Source organism: Struthio camelus, chromosome 15 (assembly GCF_040807025.1).
Source record: "Struthio camelus isolate bStrCam1 chromosome 15, bStrCam1.hap1, whole genome shotgun sequence".
Taxonomy (NCBI): Eukaryota; Metazoa; Chordata; class Aves; order Struthioniformes; family Struthionidae; genus Struthio; species Struthio camelus.
The window spans coordinates 13,118,158-13,145,241 of NC_090956.1; the positions used below are offsets into that span (position 1 = coordinate 13,118,158).

The window sequence follows — 27,084 nt, forward strand, 5'->3', positions numbered from 1 at the left end:
ATGATGCTGATGCTTGCATGGGTCCTTTTAGTTTCTTTGAAGGGTCTAAGTACCAGGTTTGCAATTCCTGTCATGTGCTTCTACTAGTGGGAACATTTTTGATAATGTAAGAAAAAGTATTTTAAAACATCTTACATCTCAGTTACATTTGTCTGTGTCTACTCACCCAAACTTGAATCTTGTACAATGAAATGGTGAATGTTATTGTCCACGTAATGCCTGTTAGTCACTGAACTTTTTTTAATGTGAATTTGCATAGTAGTTGATGAACTACATTAGAAATGCAACACACTGTTAGGCACGTGGATTAAACTCTATCATCAAAATATATTATGCTTATAGTGGTAAACTGAAAGTAAAATTAGAGCCTGGAAGGGTGGATTAGAGAGATGTGGTTGAAAGGAAAGTTCTCTTGTAAAGTATGTGTGTTATTTTTAGAAAACTTTGGAAAGATGTAAAGTTTTCCAAAAGCAGAACTTACAGCTTTCCACTGTTTATGTCAAATACAGTCAGTGTTTGTATCTTGTGTCGTTTTTACTAGGTGAAATTTACTTGTATTGTAGTAGCTAGTCATCATTTACCAGCCTTTGTTGCTCTCAGCTTTCTGCGGACCAAAAAGACCTGCTTAACACTGGTGCTTTGCAGACTGAAATCGTTTGAGACCATTTAACACTGAAAGTTGGTAACAGTTGCATTTCAGTGAAGGGTAGCGTAGACTGAAAACAATGAGCATCTTATCCTTTGTGCTCCAGGGGCTATCAAAAGTCTAGACAGGAGGCTTCGCTATGTCACAGAACTGGAATCCTCCATGAAGTTGGGAAAGAAAGGATTAGGCATATTGACGTAGGTCATCAAGGCTTTCCCTGAAATATTTGTCCTTCTCAGTCTGAGCAGCAGATCCTGTCCTCCAAACTAGAATGTGTTCAGAGCTTTAAGGATGGAATCCTGGCAGAGGCCAAATGCACTGACTCCAACCTCGTAATGCCATTCTCTAAGAAGGGCGGTGGGGCAAAGACACAGACACAGTCTTCACTGAAACTCCTTCAGGTGGAAGCAGACACACTGTACAAAAAAGGTAACACAATGTTTCTACTAAAGGCAAATTAAAATAGTTCCCTGGAAAAATCTTGAGACTGCCTCTTGCCTGTGGGAACTCCTTCTGTGCCAAATATTTCCTTTCACGTGTTAAAATATGTGAAAGGGAATGTTTGTACAGCTGGGCTACTGACAGTAGCCCTTTTTTGGGAAGTTGAGGGCCTGTAAGCTGCATGGATCTCCAAAAGTGATAGATTACCTGAATAGCCAACCCTTTCTCTGTGTCTTTTTTATCCCCTCAATCTAGCCATCTCGTATGCAAATTGTCTGTGGACATTTCCTAGTTTGCTAACAAATGGGGCTAAATAATTTTAAGTCCTAATGGAATTCAAAATAATGTGTCATATCTGAGAGCTGTTTCCTCACTTTTTGTTTCCTCTTCACTCTGTTCCCTTAGGAGGAGAAATTTACTGATGTTAATGAGAAGCTTGCTTGAGAAAAGATTTAAAAATTTAGCTCTAAATTTTGACAAACGTTTTATTTTATGTATGTATATATACCTATAAATTCCTTTTGTAAAGGGAAAATCCTAATTTCCGGAACACTTTTTGTTATGCTGACGTAAGATAACAAGATTCTCCCTCAGGAAGAGGTTAAGGGCCCAACCATTTATTTTTCTTGGCGCTTAGGTCTCCTTCTGATTTTTTGGCAGTTCGAGAGTGTAGGACTGGGTGAGTAATTAGATAAAATTAGGAAGGATGATGAACATAAAGTGGTTAGGTCATTGTTATGGGCAAATTGATATAAAATGGGATTTTTTTCATGTGCATCTTTGTTTTGTTTCTCTGACTGTTTCTTCCAGGCCACAGTTGCCTTTAGGCCTACATTCTGCAGCATTCTTAAATTCAACCTGATTGGAAGCATGTTTATTTATTCCCTGGTTTTACTAGAGTGATTCTTACATGTAGAAATAAATCCTGAGAGAAGAACTTTTCCCTATCGCTTGGTGTTAGCCATAGCAAATGACCAGCAATCAGTTGTCTGATTTCTCCTTATGTTTTTTCAGTGGACTCTAAGGATCTATATGTGACCAACATGCTATATGAAATGGAGCAAACTGAGATACAATTCACTACAGAGGAAGTGACTGAATTAGTACAGAAGCTCTGCTTAGCTCATAGTGTGAGACTGGAGGTAAGCTTTTCCGTATAACCTCAGTTTCCTAATAATGCCATTTGTGCTCTGTGAGTTCTCTGTGGAGTTCTGTTCTACACAGCCAGGGTGTCTTCCAGCTGGACATGTTTAAAATCACGGTGGCACTATTACTGCTATCCCTTCATTATCATTCTGTAATCCGTAGAGGCAAAGCTTTGAGAAAAGAGATGGGCCCTCGCTTGAGATTTAGGAGGTCTAGACTTTCCTTCTTGTGTCTTCGGGTCCAATATGTAAGCATTGCACTACTACAAAAAAGGCAGATCATTTCTCTGGCAACCCTATAATCTATGATACAGCAAGAGAAAGAGAGCATAACAGAAGTGAAAAGAGTGCAGTAACAGAAGGAGGGAAATAGGATGGTACGTGTTATAGCCACAAAATTACGGAGGTCACTCGCTAATTAGCTGGGTAGAGCCAAGTGTTTGCAAATAATTTGAAATAGTAATTTGAAAAATAAATGAAGTACACTCAGACTCACTAGCTGGCTTGCTTCTTTACGTGTACCTTTTTGTTACATGCCTGCTTTCTGTACTTACTACTTTTGTTGTCCAACTTAAAGTGTTAAAATATCTCCAAGTTCTATTGTTGTGAATCAACCTTTCAATCCTTATCCCAAGCTAGTTGGAATAAGGAAGGGGAAGCAGAAAGATATGGCTCTTCTGTGCAGTAGGTAGGTAAAGCCTCAAGGTGAATATGTACATTAGCATTTAACATTGCCATAAACTGCTGGCTATATGGTTTGCTTAATATTTAAAAAAATCTACCTAACCCTTGAAACGAAGATGAAGGAGTTGAAAAAGGTGTTGTTAAACATAATGTACATCTCCAGTGTCTTGAGATCTTTCACTGTTCTTCTTTGTGGATTTGTTCTTAGACGTGTCAAAGGGATAATGGCTCCATGTCCTTTCTCTGTTGGTGGTTATATGACTACGTAGCATAGGCCCAATTCTAAGAGTCAGCAGGAGTTTATCCTAAGTAACTCTATATATTCCTTCCAGTCATTACTGCGAAGCCAGGTCAAGGTTCTATTAAATTTTGGCTGGTGTTACAGGATGAAGAAAAAGCTTTTTTTTTTTTTTGGTGGAGAAATATTAAATTGACTAAAAATTGTAATTTTTATTGAAAAGGGCAGTAATTTTGAAAATGCTGAAGCTTCCATTGATTTGGGAACTTTTTATTGTTGAATTACAGAAATACAAAATGCTTTGAAGTGTCACTTTCCTATACACATCAGTAAATCAAACTTAAAAGAAGAGTCAGAAGGTCATATGACTTTTGAATATGGGGCAAAAACAATTTTTTTGTGTATTGAACTGTATTCTAAACTAGCCTGAAAGAAAATGTTCTTGGTTTTTGTTTTGCTGTGGAAAAAGAAACAAAAAAGTATCTGGTTTGGGTTGACCCAGAAGGTTTTGATGCTGAACCGTAAAAACCCTTTTCCACAGCTTTAGTGTGGGATGCTCACTGTCTCTGGTAGTTTACAGTGTAGATCTCGCAGGGTACTGTCATGATGTCCCTGGAGCGGCAAGGACAGTTTGCCCGGTGGGCAACCAGGGAAGCCGCTGGTGCTAGATGCTGGGAAGGCTGTGGCTATTGTTCCCACCTTTGTCCAAGTTCTGCGGTTCTTCTCCAGTTGCCTCATCCTCTCAGAACAGCTTGCCCACGAGCCCCTTGCTGCTGCGTCTTGAATGGCTCAGTGTGTCTGGTGACTTCTAGTAATAACCATGATGCTTTCCGGGGTTGCTGCCAGGAGCCAGAGGGACTCCGTTCTCTTTACCTAAAGCATTTTCACTGGTGAATGCTGTGAAGATCGAGTGGAGTATTCTGGTCACATGAGACATGCAGTGCCTTAATTTTTTCCTGAAATGGCTGTCATTATAAATTAAATAAATAAAAGGGTCTACCTGTCTGCATTGTTCACTCAGGTCTTGGCTTTTTTATGGATACTGGCAGTAATTGGTCAGTTAGTATTTGTCGTTGTCTTTGAAATGAATATCCCCATCTTCTGCGAAATTCAGAGATTATGAAGAACACCTGTTATGTACAATACAGAAGGGTCAGCAGATGATGGTGCTTAATCATTGCTGGCCTGAGATGAAATGGGAGCAGTGACCTAAAAGAGAGGGCTCTTCATATCCCATTATCCTTCACTGGAACGGTTCTTGCTGGTAATGAAGTTCCCGTACGGACTAATCTGAAACAAATGTGAATTTGAAAATAGAAGAACACACTTCCTGTTTGAATGTCCTTCACGGTCAGCTTATTGCTAGAGAGCAAGTATGATATAACGGGGAAAGCCTTGAGCTGGAACTTGGTGCCAGCTCCATGAATTTGCCACGGATGACCTTAGTCAGCTCATCCCTGATACTTTCTCTGTCCTGATGTTCTTGGCCTGTTAGATTGTTAGTACTTTGGAGCAAGGTTATTTCTTGGGCAATGCAGCTGTAATTTCTTCTGTAGGTGCAGGCAGATGCACGTACTTTAACAAAAAGCTTGGACTTAGGCTAGGAGAAGGCATTTCATCTTCTTTGTATAACTTAAGTCTCGTGTCAAAGAGCAAAGGCTCAGTCTGCCTCTTCCCTGGGGGAGGAGGGACATAGATAGCGGGAGACGGAAGAGAGGGTTCCTGTTTGGTGGTGAGCTGCCGCTGTGCAGGCCATTGGTGCCTGTTTAAATATGAATGTACTGTATGTAAACATGATACCTCTCTCTTAGCTTTAGCTGTGATTAATGAGCAGAAGTAGATGTTTGTATAATGTGGTGTGAGACTTAAGGAAAAGGCATAGTGTAGAGAGAACGATCACAACTGCAGCAATCAAAACAGGCAACTCAAGGTCAGCTGTGGTAAGTTACAGCGCTAGGAGTACTCCCAGCCTATTAAATGGTGATCACAGCCTGACCTTGTAGCACAGCCTAACAAAGACCTACAGGAAGAGAAGGTGGCTGGAGGCCTTTCTGGGTCATGTTCGGTGGGATAGGTTTCTCTGAGTCGTAAGCAAGTCTGCCATGTTTTCAGCTGCATACTGGGGGGGACTGTGGCTACAGAGAGGTGACAGAACCATAAAAGTAACTCTTGCTAATGAAGAATAAAAGTAGCCTCTTTGGATACTGTAATGCATAATTCTAGGTGGCTGTCATTGTAACAGCAGTATGTAATGACATTTAGAAAAAGACTGTAAGTCTAAATGCTATTTGTGGGTACAAATGCTATTTGGAAAGGGTAGCAAAAAAAAAAAATTGCGGTTGACCTGAGAAACTTTCTCTAAATCCTGCCACATTTTGAGCGCTCAGAATTCAGCGTCTTTGAAGGACTGGTAGTTGATTTCCACCCACCCCCAGCAGCACTTCTGTCTCCGAAGAGGCCCACTGGCTTCTTGTGTGGGAAATTTGTTTTGTAAATGGCTAGGGTTAACGCAAGGGGCTGCTGTCTGTGCCACTGCCTAAAGGAGAGGTGCATTATTCATCATATGCCTGTCCCAGCACAAGATTCAGCTGGTGGTTAGCTGTTTTCACTGCTCCAGGGAGTTCCTTCTGTGGGACAAGACATTTCAAAGAGGATCTGTATTATCCCTCATTCCAACCAATAGTATGTCCTTTGGGCAGGAGTTATGGGAATGCCCACAGTGTTGTCTGGGAGACAGCTCCGCTGTTAGGCATGTATAGCTTGTTTGTCCCCTTATTGTCTGGCTCCGAATGAGGCAAGATTATGCATTTTATACAGGACACAAAAATAAGAATAAATGGAAGGGAAAATCCCCAACTCCAGTGAAAACAGTGAACAGTGAAGAAAAGGGGGCTGGTGACTGTGTCATTCCCAAGGAAGCAAAGTTGTTTAATTTTCTAATGCAGTTATGAGACAGGATTGAATTTCAATGTGGATGCAGATTAGCTAATGGACCATTAAGTGAACAAACTGCATACTGACAAAGAGCAGTCACAGTGATGGGGAGGGGTGGCCCTCGCTGGAGGGAGGTTTGAAGGAAGGTTGTCACACAACTTCTGCTGGGGTTTGCATGTGGCTGGCTGGATTTTGGTGCTGGACTATCTGATAGCTCTGGTGACTGTGTCTGTGATTCATTTAGCAGGTGCGGTGTGGGCAAGGGTATGTCAGGCTCACCCTGCGCAGCTCCTGTACTTCGGTCTGACCCAAAAGAGCTGACCTTTAGGTCATAGTCTGTTCTCACCATGTGTTTTTTGGATAAGGCATTCCATGGGGTTGCTAGTTACTGCCATGTGGGGTGTTACGATTTGGATGTTTCTAACTTGCAGCTGTGGGGAGCATAACAGCATTTTTCCCAGCTAAGGAGGGTGTTCTGATTTTCAAGGTGAATGAAGATACTGTAGTTATATCAGTGATTGTGCTTTTTGAAATTAGACTATTCTTTTTCTGTATGACTGTGATAAAGACTTTGCCAGGAGCAGAAGTCTTTGCCTGCTGTGAATTAGAGAGTCAAATATTGGGAATGGCCTGTTAGGCCACTTCGTTTGATCCATGACCAACACAATTTAATCTTACTGTGCAGCTGCTGTGCTTTGAATACTCCATGCAGCAGAGCTGCTGCTGCAGTTCATTGTCAAGAAAGATGATGGAAAGCTGAAATGTGACCTCCCACATTGTCATCCACTGTTATAGTACTTCGGTACTAGCCCAGATAACCTCTGCCCCTTTTAGTTTGTGATTCCTGCATTTGTAGACTATCAACATGTATTTCCTTACCTGTTGTTAGGGGTTGTCAAATCTGGTAGCCTGACGGAGGTGAGGCTGCTCTGCTCAACTTCATTTTCCTAGATCCAGCCAGTAGTGAGGCAGAGCGTGTATTCCCAGTAGGCAAGCACACGCACAATACACATGCACATACTGCTGGCCACACAGATCCACACAGACAAAACACAGCACTTAGGCAAGCACAAGCAGCAGCAGTGGCTTCATCCTCTTCCCCTCGTTGACTCATCAGGATGGAAGTCCATTAGTGGAAAATATAAATACACACATGTACAGTATGGATCCCTTCAGTAGCTGGCCTTAGACGCTCAGTCTAGCTAGTAGCTGGCTCCCAAATGCCAGGTCTCCCCATCTGGCACCTGAACAAGTGACCTCCTGAGGCCCACAGCCCACTCCCTTTGCTGATACTCAGACCTACCTGCACACGCGCGTGCGCACATGCACACGTGCACACACCCACCCACCCACCCACCCACAAAACATGGATCCCTCCAGTAACTGGTTCTTCTCCTAAATATCCTGCAGTAAGTCTTGTGCAATCCCCAAATGCTCTTCCCCTTTGTCCCATAATGAGTCTGGTACCGCTGTCTGCAGTAACCCCCCCTCAGTCTGTAAGGTGATCCAGAGCACCTCTCCTGTTGACTTAACTTGATGAGTTTCACACCTGCACAGTGGGTTGGTTGCTCACCAGTAATAACCTTGGAAGACCCAGGTCAGGCTGCTCTCTTTTCTCTGATTAGGTTATTGAGGTTCCTCTGCCTGTCATTGTTCCTCTGTGCTCCTTTTTGTTGCTGAAGATGAGCCTTTAATCACGTAACATAACGTGTATCACTTAGAAAAATCACTTTAAAATAATCTTTTGTTGCAAGTAGCCAACTCTGCCTACTCCCCTATGTTATATTGCTGCTTTTCTCTGAGCTTTCTTGTAAATACCTTCTGGAAACGTGACATTCTAAAAATGCTTGCAGCAATCCAAACATGCTCTCATCTGGCAAGCAACAGCAACACAAACCGGTCTAAATCAGGGCTCTTGAAGTCCTGTCCTTCCTGACCCCAGCCACAGGGTCCTGCCATCTTCTAATATGCTGGTGCTCACACCATCGGGTGGTGAACGGAGCCTGCTGAAAGCCACCCCAGGAAAAATAGTTTGTAGTTTTCTGCTATGTAAGAGTGGAATTATTATTCTAATTTTGTGACTTGAAGATTTGTACATGCAGTGCTAGCCTTTGCCTTTTTCTTTCTTCTTGTGTGCTACGTAGCCCTTTTTCCTGGCGTGCTTTTTCTCCTCACTTGTTTACACAGCTCCTCTTAACTCAGTATCTGAAATCAAGATTGAAATAAGGTTAACTGGAAAGGCGAGAAACCAAAATAAGAAAGAACTGTGGAGGAACAGAAGGTAGGAAAGTAATATCATGGGAGGGACAGAATAACCATAGTTGGTCAAGCAGTAGGCTTCAAGGAGAGGAATGTATTGCTTCCATATGATTTCAGACTTGGTCTTCAGTTCAGGGAAATTAATAGTTCTTGAACATGTGTACAGCTGAAAAAAGAAATCAGATCTCTGAAAACTACAGTTAGCATGGAGGAGAATTTTGTAAATTAAAAAGTTATATTAAATTTTTTGGAGAGGAGGCCTCACGTTCTTTGAGAACGTACATCAGTAATCAAGCATAAATGCATGCGTTGAGCACAGTTTCAAAGCCAGCTCCCTTGTGATTACCTACGCTTCTCCTTGGCAGCATATAAGGTCTCAAGCTTTGAGAGAGTAAGTGCTTAGAAAAGCTTTTATTGGGAAACATTTTACTACTTTACCTTCCACTTTAAAGTATACCATGTTTATGCTTTCAGAGGATTTTTGTTTTAATAGAATTACAATAAATCTACAAATAAAAGGAAGAACAAGTTTCTATCTAGAATAAAAGACAAGCTTCCTTGTTTTATTCAGAGTTGAGAATGGGAGCCAAGTCTGCATATAGTTTGTCGCTATGAAAACACAAATAAAGGAGTTTGCAATGAGGTTATTGTTTAACTGACAGCCTGATTTCAGTGGAATCTACCTTAAAAGTAAAAACAGCCCACTACCCCAGGCAGTTCATGTGCAAGTTTTATTATTATTGTGAAGCAAAAGTAGCTGTTTCCCTGCTAGTGAGCAGTTGTGAAGCACAGTGATGTTAAGTCTACAGGCTGAAATTATATCACCTGGAAATATATCAATCTGGAAATGATACCAAGAACTGTGCTGCGGCCTGCAGCTGAGGAGCCACTTCAGGCGGGTGCAGCAGCTGCTCGCAGAGACACCGCGCTCGTGCGCAGGGCCACTGTGCGTTCGCACGTGCAGAAACGCACGTGAGGCCTGAGTTTTACAAATGCTTTAGGACAACTTCATTAAATACAATTCTCTGAATATTTTACAGACCATGAAACGTAATCTGCTTCCTTAGCTCTGTGATGTTCATGGTTTGGATTTTATTTTTAGACCGTAAAGCTAATGCTGGAATACATGTGTATCAAGATGAAATTTAGCTATGAAATGGTAAGTGTTATCCAAGTTAAACCCTAGGTACTAGAGCTTCATGTGCAAGAGTAAACTTCATTTTGATGAAATTAGTATACTATTGCTAAAAAAAAAAAAAAAAAAAAAAGGTCCGGAAAGAAACATTGCATATGCTTTTCTTTGTTGGATCTGAAAAATGATTCCCTTGGCCTAGCAAACTGAACTTAGTAAGAAATTACGCCATCTTCTTGCTGAAAGACAGCTTCTTTTTAGCGAAAACATCCTGGCATGAATGAAAATCAAATGCTGGCACTAGATTATTCCAACTTTTTGTTGCTTTTGGAAGCAGCTCCGGGAAGGAAGGTCAGGAAACTAAATTAGGTCTGTCCCCAGGCTTTGGCACTCTAACCTAGTGGAATTAGGCTTTGTATGTTTTTTATGTGATGAAAAATGTCTTCTTTAGGATTAGAGTAGTAATCTTACTTCTAAGCCTTTCACATCCGAAGTAAATAATTAATTGGAATGAAGCTGTATGAAGTAGAACATGATTAAAGCTTATACATTATAAATGTACATACATGCTACTGTATTTCACATTCTGCTAATTTTTCAAGTAATAGTACCTATCTCTCTTAACCTCTGGAACTATGGATCAAGTCAGAGAAGAACATATTTATATGATATTTAGCCTTTAAAATACTATTCCTACCAAAAGCTTCTATTAAATGAAAATAATCTGAGAAAAGGAGACAAGACTTTTCAGCAGAGAACAGATGTAATACAGGGCCTAGTTTGATTCAGGAATAAATTTACAGGCTTGTGCTTCATAAAAATAGAAAGGCTTCTGTCCTTGGTAATACATTCAGTGATCTGGTATGTGCCTTTCCTTAATATGGACTATGAGCAAAAAAAGGCTACATTAAACAAAAGATTTTAGCAAAATTACTAAAAAGCCCTGGCAAAATGCAAAATATTTTATTAATTTTATTTCTGGTGTCAGGTTTCAGAGAATAAAAATTATTGTTGATAATACAATATACATCTAAAAGTACCTCGGGTCAGAAGTTTTTGAAAAATATTAGTTTCAATGGATAGAAAACTGATACATTTAAGTTAAGGGTTTTCTTTTCTTCTTTGCTGTAAAGTCTAGTACTGGTAGCTACTTCACTTACTTAGTGGAAAAATGTGAGTTAGCTCCAAATTATCCTAACTTCTTTCAACCGTGCACATGCAAATAAGTTATTAAAACAGAATTATTCTGCTTAGGTGGAATATTTAAGGTGCTTTTTTCTAAATAAAGTAACCCCAAATAGTTCTTCAATCTTATCTGTTTCTCTTGGCCAGAGCAAAGGGCAGCTTGTGAATAAGCACTTCTTTATACGCTGAAAAGCGTGTGGGATAATGCACGGCTGGGAAAATAGCAGCTGGATGTAGTGGTGATGCAGCTTTGCCACGTAAAACAGATCTTTTGCCACCATAGCTTTTACTAATCCTATGCTAGCTGAAGGACTTCACTGCAGAGATTAGAGGAGGTATACTTGGGCTTTTTCCCACTGGGATGGGATATTTTCACACAGTGCCACAGCTGTGCAGGCAAAACCTTTGATGTTGGGCATGCCCCAGTTAAATGATCTTGTAAACTTAAGAAGAATGTGAAGTTATACTTGATTTTTGTTCTTTTTGTGCTAACTTATGTGAGCAGTTCTGGTAATGGATCAGGATCTTGCTGTACAAATTCGGAAGAGATGAGAGCCCTCTCTTCCAGACTGTAACCGCAGTTATTATTCGTTGTATCAGAGTGGCGTGCCTAGGGGTCACTGCGCATTGCTGCATGACCAGCAGCCTCAGTGAAAGTCCTTGTCCTTGTTTTTTTGTTGCCTGCAGAGAAAAGAAAAGGATGCAAAGAAGATGGTACGGGGAAGAGAGGAGGTTTTACTTTCAGGTTATATTGCAAATCAGTGGCAAAGCTGGTGTAACCCAAAGTCCCTTATTGTGCTCTATTCTCTAAAGCTTCTTTTCTGCGCAGTTGTAATAGTACCTATGTTGTTGTACTCTGTTACAGACTGCAGACCTTTTCATGACTCTTGTGTTTGAGCTTCGACATCTTTCTCTTAAGGCCTTAAAAGTGCTATGGCAAAGATCTTCACTTAAATGCAGAGATAACTGGTAAGGCCCTTTGGCAGCAGTATTTTTTTTTTTAATTATTGGAAATAAATGTTTTGTAAATACTTTAAATAGATTAATATTTTAAATAAACATTTGGGCTTGGGAAAAATTTATGTAAGTGCTGTTCTGGTGTTACTGTATTTTAAGATGGATTTAAGGTTGGAGCACTTTTAAAGTGAGACGGTGTCTTGCACATCTTGCTTATGTGATAGAAGGATGATATTCTTCCCTTACCGAATTAACATTGTATGCAAAATTGACTTTCCTGTCCCATGCCTATTCCCACAGACAGATTTCATGTTTCAGAAGCAATGTTAACAGGAAATTTGAGTCATGGCTTAGATGTGAATCTAGGTTACTGGTTTGAAGACTCTACTGCAATTTGTTATGAAAAAGCCTACCTGAATTGGTGCTTTTAGTAGTAAGGCTGCACCTTTACCCATTGGATTGTGCTCTGGTGATGCAACTAAGCTGATCTGAAAGCTAGCAGCTACTGAAGAAGATGGTGCTGTTGACTGTCCCTCCCCCTCTGCCCCTGTTCCCTGCCAGGCCCTTGCTCATTGTTCCCACTGCTAGTTTTGTACTGCTACTAATGGTTCCCTCTTCTGCCTTCTGCACTTTTGTATTCGCGATGGTGCTTGTGGGACATGATTCTGAGAGCAAAACTGGAGGAGAATTGATCCTACCAGCGTAAGAGCGTTGATAGCGTTAAGAGGTGCTCCTCCCACCCTTTTTTTGCCCTGTCTCTTGTAAGTCAAGAGTTTGTCTGCCGGTGGGATGAACTGGGTCGGCTCACTGACTTGACTGAAATCTAAACCTGCCAAAAGAAAGGAAAAAAAGGGACGTCGTTCTGATTTGTTTATGATAGCATACTCAAAGTGCTGATGAGGGAGAAGAGACAAATACTTGACTGGGAGCATGGAGATGGTGGAACCATGTCTTTCAGTAGCAGGCTTACCTTAGGCTGCTTTATACTGATCATGGAGCTGCAGTTTTTAAGATCAAGGATCCTACTTCTCTGCAGGTGGGAATAGTTCTGATTCAAGGGTTTGAATCTTTCAGAAATGCCAATACAGTATTATTAAATACAGTAGGATTTTTTTCTCTCTCCAAAATAGGTATCCTGAAAAGCATAAACAAAGAAACAAGCTTTTTATTTGATATCAGTATGAAACGTCATCAGCTTATTTGAAATTTATCTAATGCCAAGCTTTGTGTTTGTAACAACGTTTTAAACTTTACCTAGCACAAAAATGGCAAATTTTGTTTTCGCTCAAGTTTGTGCTCACCTGTTAACAAATAGTCATGTGAATTTCCTTAAATATTAGAGAATAATCTAAACTACTCTGCCTCTTTCCATTTTAACTTTAGACTAATTTAACTTGGGGCAAGAGTAAAGTCTCTTATTCAAGAGTTTTTACTCTGTTTAGCTTAATTTCTTCCTAATTAACATAAATATGTCCATCCACCAGTATAGGTGGAAGGGGCAGAAAGTTTATAGAGGGGCTCTTAAGGCTTGAAATATGTATTGTTTGTTGGGCTGGTGGGCTTTTATTTAGTTTGAAAGAAGCCCACCCTTGATGTGTTTGCTCTTTGATTCTTGGATATACTGGTCATTTTAGATTTGGTGTACTTTTTTCTTGTGTTACAGGCAGCCCCTAATAGATGCTCTCCCCTCGTGTGCTACGGAAGCATGTGTTCTCCTAATGAAAGAAATTATAGCCTCTGGAGAAGCTGAGGAAGACAAAGTGGAGTCTTTCCTTTGGTCGTTTTCATTCATGCCTAAGCCCACCTCTGGCATGATCGAATCTCTTGCTGTGAGCAGACCGGTTTTTAATTTATTGTCAAATCTAGCTAGGTCGTAATTTTTGTATTTTATGTACTAGTCTTGCAGATTTATACAAAGCTCCACCTGTACAGGTAGCTTGAACAACGTGGAGGTGAAAATACTGGCTAATTTAATCTCGATTCCAGAAGAGGATGCTTTGGTGTTTGCTCACTGGAGCTTGACTTACATTTTCAACCTAGAGATTAAAAAGGAAAAAAGTGTTTGACTACCTCCTGGACTCCAGAAACTGGTCTGTGTTGGTTAGTTTTGAGGTTCAAGGGCAGGCCAGTGTGAGTTTAGTTGCCGTTGAGTGAAGGAAGGTTTTGCCAGATGGAACTTATTTATTGTCATCATATCCCAAACTGTTTGAGGACAGTCAGTGTATCTGATTCTGGGATAAGATGTGTGTGTTAACAACTCACCTTGTACTGCTACAGATAACATGTGAACTAATGTAAAATATAAAACACCATAAAAATATGTATTAAATGACATGTCCAGTTCTACAATGAATGTATGCTTTCCTTTTTCCTCCATGCCTCCCTCATCAAAATTTTAGGAGAGTATGAGATTTTTCCCTAATTTGATCTGATTTGGAATGGAAATGATGTTTGAAATATTAATGTTTTCAGCCAAGTAGAAACAGAATTTCTGGCCAGTTCCAAGGATAAGAAGCCCAAGCTATATGTACAACAGGCATGAATGTCACAAATTCTCTGCAGTAGGGCATAGTACCTGAGCATTCCTCTTGAAATACAGTAGGGTTAATTATTGATTATGAGACTGGACCTTGGAAAAGATATGTTCATTGTAAGGTATATTAAGGATCCATAAATAACACTTTCTAAAAGGCAAATCTATTATTTATGGATGCTGTAAGTATGCTACCAGTTTCAAGAGCATGTTCTACATACGTGTGTAAGCATGTTGGTAGATGTTTTCGACAGTTTCGAATACTGTACTGTTGGGATAGATAGTTAACAATCACAAATAATTTAATTATCTGCTAGTTCTTTAAAAGTAGTACATCAAGAATTATTTATGAATAATACTCATGTGACTCTTCATGAAAGCATAGCTTATGACACAGCTGTGCCTCTGTGTATGTTTATGAGGAATGTATATGCTAACTTTTGCATTCTCTTCTAAACTGCTTGCATGTCACATTGAGGTTCCTTACTTTAAAGCACTCTCCTTCTGAGCATTCTGGAAAATAGTTTAGATTAATTTTCACACTCCTTAATCATGCAGGGCATGATTTCTTGTGAAAAGACCTGAGGTCTGTTTCATGCTGACACTTTTTTAGCCTTTATGTGAAAGTGGAAGAATTTTCTATCATTTCTCCTCAGGGTTGTCCTCTGTGTTTCTGAAATCCTCCAAGGGCTGTTTGAAAATTTGCATTGCTGAGATTGAGTTTTAGTGAGCAAGTCTTTTGATACGTTTATTTTCTATTAAGTATATTAGAGTAATTGTGAGGATGACTTTTCTGAAAACAGCCTGTTTTTTTTTTTTTTGGTGTGTGTGTATTTCTTTCCAGCCTTTGCTGCAGTCACCGGGAGCAAGCAAGAGCTCCTTCTTGGGAGTGACTGCTCTTGTACACAGGTTTTGTTCAGCTCACAAATCCTGTGATGATGTGCCTGCTGTGCAGAGTGTCATGAGGACTCTTGGTGAATTTCTGGGAGGAAACTGCACTGTGCGAGACTCAGAAGGACTCAACCAGGTATCAGCTGTAGATCCATTTTAAGTAGAGAACTTGGAAAGAATTTGGCAGAATGTCTGAATACAGTAAAATTTCATGTACAGCTGACAAGGTGTGGTTAACTTGTGATTCTGCCTTGCTTTGTATTTACAGATGCAGCTAGTGTTAAAAGCCATTGGAAACGCGGGACTGGCAGCAGCTTCACTAGCTCCTGTTCTGAGTTTTTGTGCTTCCTTGAAAAGTAATCCTATTGAAATTCGTCTAGCTGCTATACAGGCCTTCAGGCGCATTCCCTGTTCTGTCAGGGTAAGTGATTTGTTGCCAGCAAGTGCCTGATGGCTTCCTGCTGCTGTCCCAGAGTTTGGACTCTCTGGAGTAGTTATGAAACATGCAAACAAATAAGAATTAAGTGTAACTGTGTCTTCCAGCAGCTCTCTTCTGCTGTTGGAAAGGTTGGTAGGACCATAATACACTTTGTAGCTGCGGTAAGACACCCAGCCACTGAGACAAAGCTTGTGACTCTTTTTTGTGGGTTGTGGCTGAAAATCCACAGTACTTGATCTTTCCTGTAGTCTGTTCCCCTGTATCCCTATCTGAAATGCTACGTATTTAAGTATTTAATATAAGAAGCTTGCTCTGATTGGCAGTACACTGTCATAGTTCAGATAATTTGTTAATGGTTTGATAGAAGAAAACACGAAACTTGATTATTTAAAAAACATGATATTAAAAACAACAGCAAAGCCAAGAGTGCTAGTCTGGGCAAAAGTGGCTGTTCTGCTCCAGAAGAGCCAGAAGTTTCCACAGTACTTGCATGGACTTGCAGTTAGAAAAGCATTTTCTATGACTTGCTTTCTTCAATTTAATTCCAGCATAGATTGGCATAATCTGCTTGTTCTATGTTCTGTTATGAAGCTCCCTGTTGCTTTTTAGAGCTGTTGAAATCTGAGGTATATGTAGTGTTATGTCTAATAAATGAGCTACTAAAGAAATGCCCTGTGAGTAGACTGAGGGGTGTTAAATGCTAATAGAAATGCTATTAGTATCAGTCACTGATTCTTTAATTTCAGGCAGTTCACCAAAAAATCCATGCTTGCTGATACTGGGAAAGTATTGAACAGAATAAATTTGCTACGGTCCTACCCTTTGATCAAGACCAGGAATAAATGTAGCTGTTGTTGTCTGTGTATAAAATCCTCATTCACGGTAGTGCTAGCAAGCCAGGCTCTTTGTCAGAAACAGTCCTATACGTATATATTAGTGGATATAGGATCCAGGTCGTTATGGCAGTTTGTTCTGAAAATTTGTGGTTAGGTAATATGGAGAATATGTGCATACGTTTGTATGTATGTTGCACTGTCATGGGTGAATGAGAGGTGATGCACGTCACTCGTAAGAGAGGAGCAGCAATATGTTTTATAGATATAGTGGTTTAACGAAGATCAAAGGTAAATAAGACAGTGGCTTAACAAGATTCGGTGGCAGGGTTCACTCAGTTATGTACTGTGTGGAGGGCAGAGTCGGACAAAAGTGCCAAGGAAACCCTCCCGTTGAGTCACGAGGTTCAGAACGGACCCCCTTGCTTTCTAAACTCCTTCTCAGAGGAGTCTAGGCGCAGCTGGATCCAATCTTAGTCCCAGACTTGGTCAACGGTTTATGTCTAAGGATGATGCGTAAAATCAATGAAAGGGGTAACTTAGCAAAGTTGGCAAAGTTTCAGCATACTATTAGTCACTTACTGAGGATCTGTCGTGGGTAAGGAATCTCTCAACCTGGAGGAATAACCTTGAGCGGCATCCCTACTCAAGGAGAGATTCGCTGCCGTGCAGGAGAGCTCAACGGGCTCTGGGCTGCCCCCTATTTATGGGGTAAGATGATTGTCTCAGTTATATTTGCATACCAGCCATACCTTGTTTGGTGCATGTTCAACTAGTCCTTAGCTACTGTGCTGTTACCTATCTCCCCAGATTCCAGTTTGAGCCAGATGTAGCCATCACGACTGCTGCTGGTGGTTATCGCCTGAGCGGGGCAGGGGGGGAAGGTCAGGTTTCACTGAGGGCTATCGCCCGAGCAGGGATTCGGGTGAAGGTCAGGTTGGTGCATTTCTTCATGCACCATCACATGCATGAAGCGACTTTGGCTGCGTAATTATAACAATGGCTGTCTTTTTCAGAAATAGAAACCCAGTTATACCCTGAAGTGCATACGTGAGATATTTTAGGGGAGTAAATACCATAAGCCTCTTTTTCTTTTTTTTTGTAATCTTTTTATCTTTCTTTTTCTCTTAGAATGCTGTATTAGTTCAGCTATATCAAGCTACCAGTGATGAAGTAGAAATAAGGATTGCTTCTTACTATATAGCAATGAAATGTCCATGTGAAGAGTTATTTAAACAAGTACAAAAGACTTTGCAAAAGGAAACATCCAGTCAAGGTTAGCAAGCAACTACTGAAGTCTTAAACATTCCGATAACTCCATACTTGGAGTTAAAGAGCCAGATTGTATGCTGTTGCTTTAATGTAAAACCTAAACACTCCTAAATTGTTTCAGCTGCACAGCCTGCCTTTAATTTGTGTATTACTGTTGTATCTTTATTTGATGCACTCCTCTGAATTTAGTATAGAAGATCCTTGCAAACAGTAAAGTAGGTTAACCTTACTTTCTCACTTGCCTGGTTAACTGAGAAGTATAAATGAGGTTAAGGAATGAATCACTCCTCACATACCATATAGGAAAGCAATAAGACAGTATTTAAATAAGTTGACTGTGGGAAAGATAGTGTGCATCAAACTCTGGTTTTAATGCTATTGAAAGTGAGTGAATTCTCTTGCAGTCAGAGGAATGGTTTAGGATTAGTTGTGGTATAAATAAAAAGATGCCCTGTATCAGTTTTAAAATTTATTTAAATTTTTTCTCTGATTTCCGAATGCTTTTCTTTGTCTAATTGAAGTGGGCTCCTTTGTTTGGAGTCATCTCTCCCAGCTCCTGGAGACAGATGATCCACTGAAGGAGAACCTTCGAGATTCTCTTCCTGATGACATCCTTAGCAAAGATTTTGACTGGGAGGCATGGAAATACTCCTCATATTCGGATGTCACATTCCACACAGGTTTGTAGAGTTCTGCAACTTGATTCTTTGTAAAACATGCATTATCAAAAACCACATGGCTTTCTGGTCCTTTATGTCTTATCTCATAGGGGAGAATTTTAATTTTCATGACTTAATAGAAAATAGCTATGCAAACGTAGGCTTGATTCTACTCTGACTTTTATTGGGGTATATCAAAAATAACTCCAGCAAGCCAGATAATATGCAACTTGTCTTTTTTGAGAGTGAAAAATAAGAAGCAATGAAATTTCTTTCTTTTTGTGAACACCAACTTTTGATTCCTTCCGTAGTAAGGTTCCTTTGCAGCAACAGGGGACTGGGATGTGTTTTTTCCTCTGATTTATGTGATTTCATTGGTGTAAGAAAAGATTCAGTTTACTTCCTTCTTGTTTAACTATCTAACTATCTAACATTAGGAATAAAGTCATGATAATGTTTTTTCAAATCAACATTTTGATTTCCTATCTATATCTTTCTCTATAAGGTACGTATTGTAAATACTCTTTTTTTTAGTGTGAGCAAGATAGCAGGCTTTCAGCGATGCCCATTAAAGTCTCTGCTATGCTAAAAAGTTAATGCTTTTGGCTGAATGTTTTATTCACCATCTTCTTGATGGGCAAAGTCGCAGTTTCTCAAAGAATGATATATATTCCTATACTGAAAAGTAGATGAGAATAGCTGAACTCCAAATGACATCTGCTATTTTATATTGCAGCTGGTGCAGGTGCAAATATGGAAGGATCAGTAGTCTTTTCTCCTGCATCTTTTCTACCACGATCAGTCATGACAAACTTTACTGTTCACCTTATGGGGCAGGCTATCAATCTACTGGAGGCAAGTTCTGGGATTTCTTTTTATTTTTTAATCCCCCTGTTCAAAGGAGATTTGGTGGCCTGAAGTAGAAAGAAATGTGTTCTATTTTCCCATCACAATCCCTGTACCAAGGTATGCTTTTCACTGCTACTGCAAAGTTGCCTTCAGATTGACAAGAAGACCCCTTTGTTCAATGGGCATATTCACGTTGAAACCATTTTTGCTCTGATAGTACAATACACTAGCCACGTGAATTATATTTGACTGTAGTTGTTGATTCAAATAAAAAATAAAGGTCAGTGTTGCTGCATTCTGAGAACCCTGATCTAGCTCCAATTTAACTCAGTCCGCTTCCTTCAGTTGACTTCGGTGGAAACTGGATTGACTTGGATACACTACTCCTTTAATACAAGAGGGAGAGAGTCATACATAGCTGACTGAACTCATAGTTTTAGTCCCATTGACTGTCCCATGGTTGGGTAAATTAAATGGCCTGCAGCCTCACCTTCTTTAATTGTGCCTCTAGTTGTGCCCTGAGTAGCTCAACTGTAAAAGAAAGCAACGTTTGGCATGTGGAATCTTTATTGCAGGTAAAAATGCGTATGCGGAAGAAAGAATTTAATGTAACCTTCAGATCTCAAGATAAGTGTAGGGGTAGTAAGCAGAAAAAAAAATCTTTTCAATGCCATGTATCCCTAATTAATCCATATTAGCAGTGTTGTCTTAGTCAAATTTCCAAACAGAATCTTATTACAGGAGCATAAAATGTGTGCATTCTTGTTTTACAACCAAAATATCATTTGTAACATGCTAAACTAAGGTAGCTCAGACCATCCCTCATGGTATAAATGAATTGGTACGAGATTAAGAAAGGATTTTTCTTTTGTACTGAGCTTCATATAATCAACAAACTATAGTAAAATAGTTAATACTGAAATACCCGGTGTTGGATGCTGCATGGGGTAGGATACTAAGCTTTATAGACCACTGTGATCTTGTATGGCAAATCATTCCTACAAAAACCTGAAGGTTTGTCAACTTTGATGTATTTTTAGTTGAATTTCTGCCTATGGAACTGGACGTGGTTTATGTATCTCATTTTCAGGCTTTTGAACACTGTATTTTTTCCTGTAGGTTGGTGTACGGTTAGAGAATGCAGAAGTTCTCATGCAGAAGATTTTTGGGCGAAAGTCTGCTACTTTCAGTGACAATTTTTTTGCAAACACTGATGAAAGAAAGCGCAAGTCAGAAAACCCAGTGAAGACGGTAGGAAAGGTCAAGCAGAGGAAGTTCACTTCCAAGCGGTACAGCCGTGGTGATCGTCTTGTGACCAAAGCTGGCAAGGCAAAGTTGGGAAGAGCTAACCAGAATTGTCCCGCTAGAAAGTATAATAAGATGAGTGAGTTAGTGAAGAAGGTAACTGATTCTGTAGATCTTGGAAAAATTCATGACATTTCCCAGTTAACCTTAGGACTCCATCTAGCATTGCTTATTGTTTTGTGTAATAATGTCTCCTTTGCAGAAAGCATACGTAACTTTTTCCGCTCATTTACACAGAACTTAACAGCTGCACAAAATACAAAGCCATGAAGAGCTGAGTCTCTAGTTTTTTCAGAAAGTTTTATCTCAAAACAATGACCCTGAGCTAGGGGAATATGTTGCCAGTATTATGGGGTTCCTCCTATTATTTTGAGCACTGACCCTCTTTCCAGTGATGTCCTTTTATCTGATGACTTCTGCGGCACTGTAAACAGCTGCCTGATGCTTAGTGTCTGAGTCATGTTTTTGTGATCTGACTTCCCAGATTTGCTGTCAGATGTTATATGTGTTGATCGATGAACAGTCTGATGTGGGCGGGAGCTATGTTCCATGTATATGACAGGGAAGTTGTAGGAATTGACTTTAACTGTTGAAGTATTATCTTGAAAAGTTGGAAGCCGTGATTTCTTTTGTTTGTCTTAGACCACATCTCTTCTTAGGGTTCATCTTTCTTCTTCAGTGTAAACTTATGTCTCGTGGTCCATGTTGTATTACTCTTGTATGGGTTCCTAAGGAGTGAAAATTTAAATTTTGCCTCTTTACAGTTTGCTTAGCAACCATGGTGCCCATAATGGCATAATAGTGGAAATTGTATTCCCATTTTCAAGACTTCATCTGTTTGTGGGCAGGTACAGCAATACTTAGCATTTCTCTGAGTCACCTTAGGAGTGCAAATTACCTGTGTTAAGTGAAAGCCAACTTGTGCGGTATGGAGCTGAAGTTTAGCTGTAAAGGACAGGTACTAATCCAGGATCTTAAATGGACTTGAAATATTTATAAAGGGGAGCCTGATATCTGTTTGCTAATAACATAAACTGTACTGAGGAATTGTTTAATATTGGTCTGAAAGGAGTTTAATGTAAACATAATTCTTTTCTTGCTTTATGTCTTTACCACATGTCAGTTCACTGAAAGAATGGTGAGGAAGAAGGAGCTGAAATGTGAGCTAAGCATGAAGATCTTTGGAAATGAACTTAGCTTTGTGGATTGTGAAGATTTAAGAAAACAGATGAAACATTATTCTTTAAATCTGGCTGAGCTGGCAGTCAAACTTCTGAAGGTAAAAGGAACTTTTCTGCTATTTGAGAAACTACCTTCTGGCAGATATGTAGAAGTTACAGACTATTACTTGTTCTTTCTTTAAACCAAACTTTAAAAGACTCCAATATATGTTGGGTTTAAACAGCATTTGGTAAATGGTGCTTTGAATAGCCTTAGTGTTTATGAGGCAAGGACTGGGTCTGTTGTCTGATGATTCTTATCTCATTTTCTCATTCAAAAGCGTCCATGCTTAAGGGCAAAATAATTCCATTTTTTAACCAGGAAAGGAGTAGTGTCTAGCTCATGCACTAGCAAGACACAGGCTTTGGGCTGCCTTCTTCCTTGTTTCCAAAACCAGCTCAGTTAAAAATACATCCAGGGAAGAGAAATGCAATGCATAGTTTTGCCCCCCAAAAAGGTCTGGAAAAATTCCTGCATGGTGGCTTGATTATGCAAAATAATTTTGATTTGTTTTTTGTTATTTTCACCATAGGGACGAGAGGTTCAGTTTAATAGAAGATTGAGTTTGGCCACTGAAGAACTGCAATTTCCAGCAATTTCAGGCTTTCCTGTTCAACTGGCTGTCAATGCCTCAGCAGCAACCAATGTAAAAATCAAAGGGAATGTGAACTTCAAAAAACGGTCAAATTTCTTTGTAAGCGGGTATATCAAGCCAAGGTAATAGCTGCTGCAAATGTTTGTCACTTCCACATATTCCTGGCATTAAGTAGCAATTCCTGATATGCAAATTCAATGTGGACATCCGTTGTAATCAGTGAAGAAATTCCTGAAGAATTCAGCAGTCTCCAGGCTTAAGTTGTTGAACGGTTGCTGCGCTGCAAGGAAAGTAGCTGTTTCCTGTCCTGCCTGTCTGATTTTAAACTCTCCATTGCTGTGCTTTTTCAGTCCTGCTTTAAGCTGACCATTCTCGCCTATCTTTAAGTCAAATTCCTGAATGTTTGCATGCAGATAATCTTTTGAATTGCTTGACTCATTACAGGGATGTCGCCTTTTTTGGATTTTTTCAGGACCAGACATGCAGTTATGAATCTACAAACCAGCTGATGATTTAACCATGTGTTTCCTTATTTGGCTATAGTAGCTTTTTACACATACTGAGTTGTTTACTAACCTTAGCTAAGCGCGAAATAACTAGAAATTGACTTAAACCAGGTCACTCGGTTCCCTTCCCTGATATTCCCTGCTGAAGTTTGGGCTCAAATCAATTACTCAGGACATATCTCTCTCATAACGCTTAGTTTTGCAGTAATTTGTATTAGAAAGTGTGTGTCTATATACATAGAATATTTTCAGTTGTTCCTGAAACAAAATATTCATCATGATTTTATTGTTAGCAATATATTTTGTACAACATCAAACACTATGTGTTTATTGATGAGGATAAGAAGCCTATGGTTTAAATCAAGTGCTTTAAAAAGAAAGTGCCTTTCATAGACTTGTGTGCATCTGCATCTTTCAACAGTGCATTTCTCCAGATTTCTGTCCAAATGGGAACTGTGGGGACGCTGGGAAAAGCTGGTCTGAGCTGGGAAACAGGAATGAGGACATCTACTAGTCTTGATGGGGGAATCCAGGTTAAAAAAGGGAAAGAACTCAAAGTTTTTTTGAACACTCCAGAAGAATCTATGGAGATAATTAATTTCAGGTAAGATGAAGCAAGGACATCTTCCTGCAAATAGTAACTTTGATAACCTTGAATCAGAGCTTAACTTGCAGACTTGTTAATAGTGCAGAAATACTTTTTTGTCAGGAAACAAACTGACTCATAGTCCAAATCTGCTATTCTGAAGAAGAGGAAGGGGAAATTATTCCGTGCATTTTACATTATTTTACCATAAATACATCCTTCCAGTGAAGTGAAATGGTCAAATCAAAACCTGAAAATAAAAGATGTAAATGAATTTTCCATACTCCCCTCCTTTTTTCTACTGAATTTCAGTGCTGTTTCTGGAACTTCAGTATCTGAAGAATCTAGTTCAGGGTATTAAAGTGATGGAGTGAAAACTTAGCATTACTTCTACAGATGGTGTTTAGCAAAACCAAATACAGAATGCTAAACACTAGAGTAGTTTGGACTATGGTACTAATGAGGTGTACTCTTATCCTTTTAGTGAGTTTTTACTTAGATTCTTCGATGTTGGTTAAAGCATTTATTGTAAAATACCACCTCAACAACTGTCAGTTGTTAAGCAGATGAATTGCTTGCGTTAATGCAAGCTAGGCTTTCTAGCTTTTTTTGTCTGCTGGCTTTCTCTGTTCTTTGCACTTCCAGATTTGATAGAAGTCCCAAGTAGAAAGCACTGAAATAATCAATGTGATGACATATTGTAGGCCACATGCCTTTTAGACATGACAGCAGATGAATGAAGTGTTTGCAGTATGTGGATCGTTGTTGCTATCTAGTTCTCTTGATTTGGGACACTGCAGTACTGTAGGATATGCAGTTCAGGAAAAACTTACGAGCTAAAAGACTGTGGATTTAGCATTTAAACTGTCCATTCCTTTTAGGACCCTGGGAGACTTTGTGATGTAATTCTCTTTCTGAGAGCTAGGATGGATGATGGGCCATTCATCTTTTAAAAAAGAAATGCCAAACTAAGCCATTTTTTCTTTATTCATTTTAGCATTTTAATAAGATGTTGGGCTACGTTAAATAATATATTTCAAGTGTACTGGTTCATACTGTAGACCTAATGTGTTTTTTGTGTTGTTAAGTCATTTTACAGCTAGTGTTATTTGTAGCTGTGGTTACTTATCCTTAGGATTTACTTTTTTTTTTGTTGTTTAAAGAATGGGGTCAACATGTTTTTCTCCCTGTATGCATAATATCAGATCATGGATCTGATAACTACAATGTGAGTAAATGCAGTATAAACTGAAGTGGCTTAAAGGAGAAGGGATGATTTGAACAGAGATGCTCAGAGGCCATCATAGAAGTTTGAATCTCTTTTTGCAGTAGATCATGAATCCCCTCCACTAGTATTTTGCCCTTTTGTGTGCGGTAAAGCTGCCCGAGTTCTGGTGTGAAAGGCCTTAATCCTCATGGGAATGCTAGAAAAGATTCTGGTGTTGGTTTTGACACTTCTTCGGCTGAAGACTGAAAATCAAAATAATTACAAACCTGTATTTTGCATTATTTGAACAAGAGACTGTCTGTAGAATCTATCAGATGTTTCATCAGCCCTTTTGCTCCCATCAAGGGCAGGTACCATGGTCCTTGTACAAGCAGTTCAGTGAAATTCTGGAAGCACTTTGGGACTGGAACAAAACTGATGTCCATATCATCTCCTAAGGGGAAAAAAAGTATAGAAGCCAGGAAGTCAGTGGAATTGCAATAAGCTGACCATACCAAATTGCTTAGAACAAAGACATCTATAGCTAATTGTAAAGCGTTGTGGAACCATATCATGATAGTGACAGATTGAATATGGAAATTGTGGATAAAAATCAGTATTGATTAATAGCACTTTAGAGTGACCTTAGCAGAACTTTTCTTGTATTTCTCATTTGGAAATAGATGGCATACAACTGAGAACTTTATTTAAAACTTGCTGTAGCTTTAGCGTAGTTGTTTTGAGGTGCGTGTTTGAAATTCTCGATTGTAGCTCTAGACTCTACTTCACAATGGTGGATGAGACAGAAGATATTGATGTCTTCCAGGACCGCACAGAAACCAGATCTTGCACTAGGGAGGAAGGTAAGTCTAGGTATCATATTTGTCTTAGAAAGTGTGATCATTCTGAAATAAGGGGGTAGATCTAAACCACAACGGAGACTGCTCTATAGAATATAATTTCTTCTGGTTTCATATTGCTTCTGAAGAGTCTTCAGTGCTCACTGGGGTTTGTATATTTTCATTGTTTGTTGTTCTCCCTGGATGTCTAACTGTTGTGTTCCACCAGTGTCCAAGATTATCGGCTGGCAGTTGTGTTCTGAAATGTTGTATCCTGACTCAGCCAGTGGTTTGCCTTTCCCCTTTACTGGACCTCTGAGAGTGTCTGTCACATTAACTAAGCAAGACAGAGGCCTGAAGCAATACCTTGTGGAAGCAGCATATAGCTATATTCCTCGGGTAATTCCTCATTATGTCATGCTTTACTTTGGCTTTGGTAAATTTTTTTAGTTTACTTATACTGATGAAAGAATGGTACATCTCAGTACTGTATATTCAACTTAGCTAATTTTCAGGGTCTGCATTGTTGTTATTGTTCCCATTCCTATTAAAGTGGGAAAAGATATAGAAAAAAGTTACAGATGCCAATAGTGGGTAAATATTATTATCCATATACAGGAATATTAAGACATTTGCATGGATAAAACTGATAGAGCTGGAAATAGAGCCCCACCTCACTTTGACTTGTTTCTATTTGTTACAACAAAAAACATCAATTCACATTAACCGCTTTAACAATTAGAATGAAATAACTAACTAAGTTCAATTAGAAGGAGTGGGTCTTTTTTACCTTCTGCAAGAGACAGCAAGGATTTAGGGCTTTTTCTAAAATGATGCACTCGGTGTCTGGGGACAGTTTCTGGAGCTCCTCCTTTACTCTTTCAAGATTATCTTTGATATCTTTTGAGTTGAAACAGATTGTGGGAAACTGCAAAGAGAAAGAAGGGGTAAAGCCCCAAGCCAACCTTTCAGTCCTGAAATAACCTCATTGTTTTGAACAGAATCAAATCCAAGATTCACATACTCCTGTCCAACAGGTGATGGTAGGTAAACTTAAGATATGTCAGGATGTGTTTATTTCTTGTGCTTCATAGTACGTAAGAAGATACGAGAGTTCTGTGTTTGTAAACCTAACTATTTTTTGTTAGGAGAACTATTGATAGAGATGTTGCAACTGCTGCTGTCATTTAGGCCAGATGAAGAGAGATTTGCTTCCTCCTGCTATTTCCGGATTCTTCCCCCTATAGTTCCTCCTTCCAAACTTCATGCAGGTTGCTGCAATACTTGCAAAACAGTTCATTGTAACTGCAGCCTGCAATTGTCGTACGAGCATGGAGATTGCAGCAAAGGAAAGTACTGAATGTCTAGAATCATTGTGTTTTGGACTGAAGAGAAATACAGAGACTTATATTCTAAAAATGATGGGCCAGTGATAGTATAGTTGTGCTCTGATTGTTGTGCAGTGTTGTCTAGGGTTTGTAGGTTTATTATAAATTCATATAGTTTGTCATTTGAAATGAAACATTTAAATATTGTCTCCCCTTTGTATTTTAAGAAATGTTTATTTAAATAGGATTTTTCCTTGTATTTATTCATGGTAACTCCTCAGATTTCTCAAATGCATTTCTTACGGTTTGAATCCAAAGATTAATATTGTAATATTGTAATGTTATAGTGCGGACTCAAGAAAAACATTGACTTTCATGGGAGAGCGTAGAACCCTAAAGA

At 39.4% G+C, this 27,084-nt stretch overlaps 1 protein-coding gene across 1 annotated transcript in view; it reads left to right on the forward strand.

Annotated features, from left to right (window-relative positions):
* LOC104149710 (uncharacterized) overlaps positions 1 to 27,084 on the forward strand; it is a 109,564-nt gene that overhangs the window by 17,465 nt on the left and 65,015 nt on the right. The window contains exons 8-23 of the mRNA XM_068908870.1: positions 886 to 1,075; positions 2,102 to 2,229; positions 11,530 to 11,633; positions 13,285 to 13,450; positions 14,999 to 15,181; positions 15,314 to 15,466; positions 17,449 to 17,593; positions 18,111 to 18,269; positions 18,985 to 19,103; positions 20,217 to 20,498; positions 21,526 to 21,681; positions 22,156 to 22,340; positions 23,146 to 23,328; positions 25,289 to 25,380; positions 25,586 to 25,755; positions 26,358 to 26,399. Of these exons, the coding sequence (XP_068764971.1) occupies positions 886 to 1,075; positions 2,102 to 2,229; positions 11,530 to 11,633; positions 13,285 to 13,450; positions 14,999 to 15,181; positions 15,314 to 15,466; positions 17,449 to 17,593; positions 18,111 to 18,269; positions 18,985 to 19,103; positions 20,217 to 20,498; positions 21,526 to 21,681; positions 22,156 to 22,340; positions 23,146 to 23,328; positions 25,289 to 25,380; positions 25,586 to 25,755; positions 26,358 to 26,399 (2,457 nt within the window). The remainder of the gene's footprint in view (positions 1 to 885; positions 1,076 to 2,101; positions 2,230 to 11,529; positions 11,634 to 13,284; positions 13,451 to 14,998; positions 15,182 to 15,313; positions 15,467 to 17,448; positions 17,594 to 18,110; positions 18,270 to 18,984; positions 19,104 to 20,216; positions 20,499 to 21,525; positions 21,682 to 22,155; positions 22,341 to 23,145; positions 23,329 to 25,288; positions 25,381 to 25,585; positions 25,756 to 26,357; positions 26,400 to 27,084) is intronic.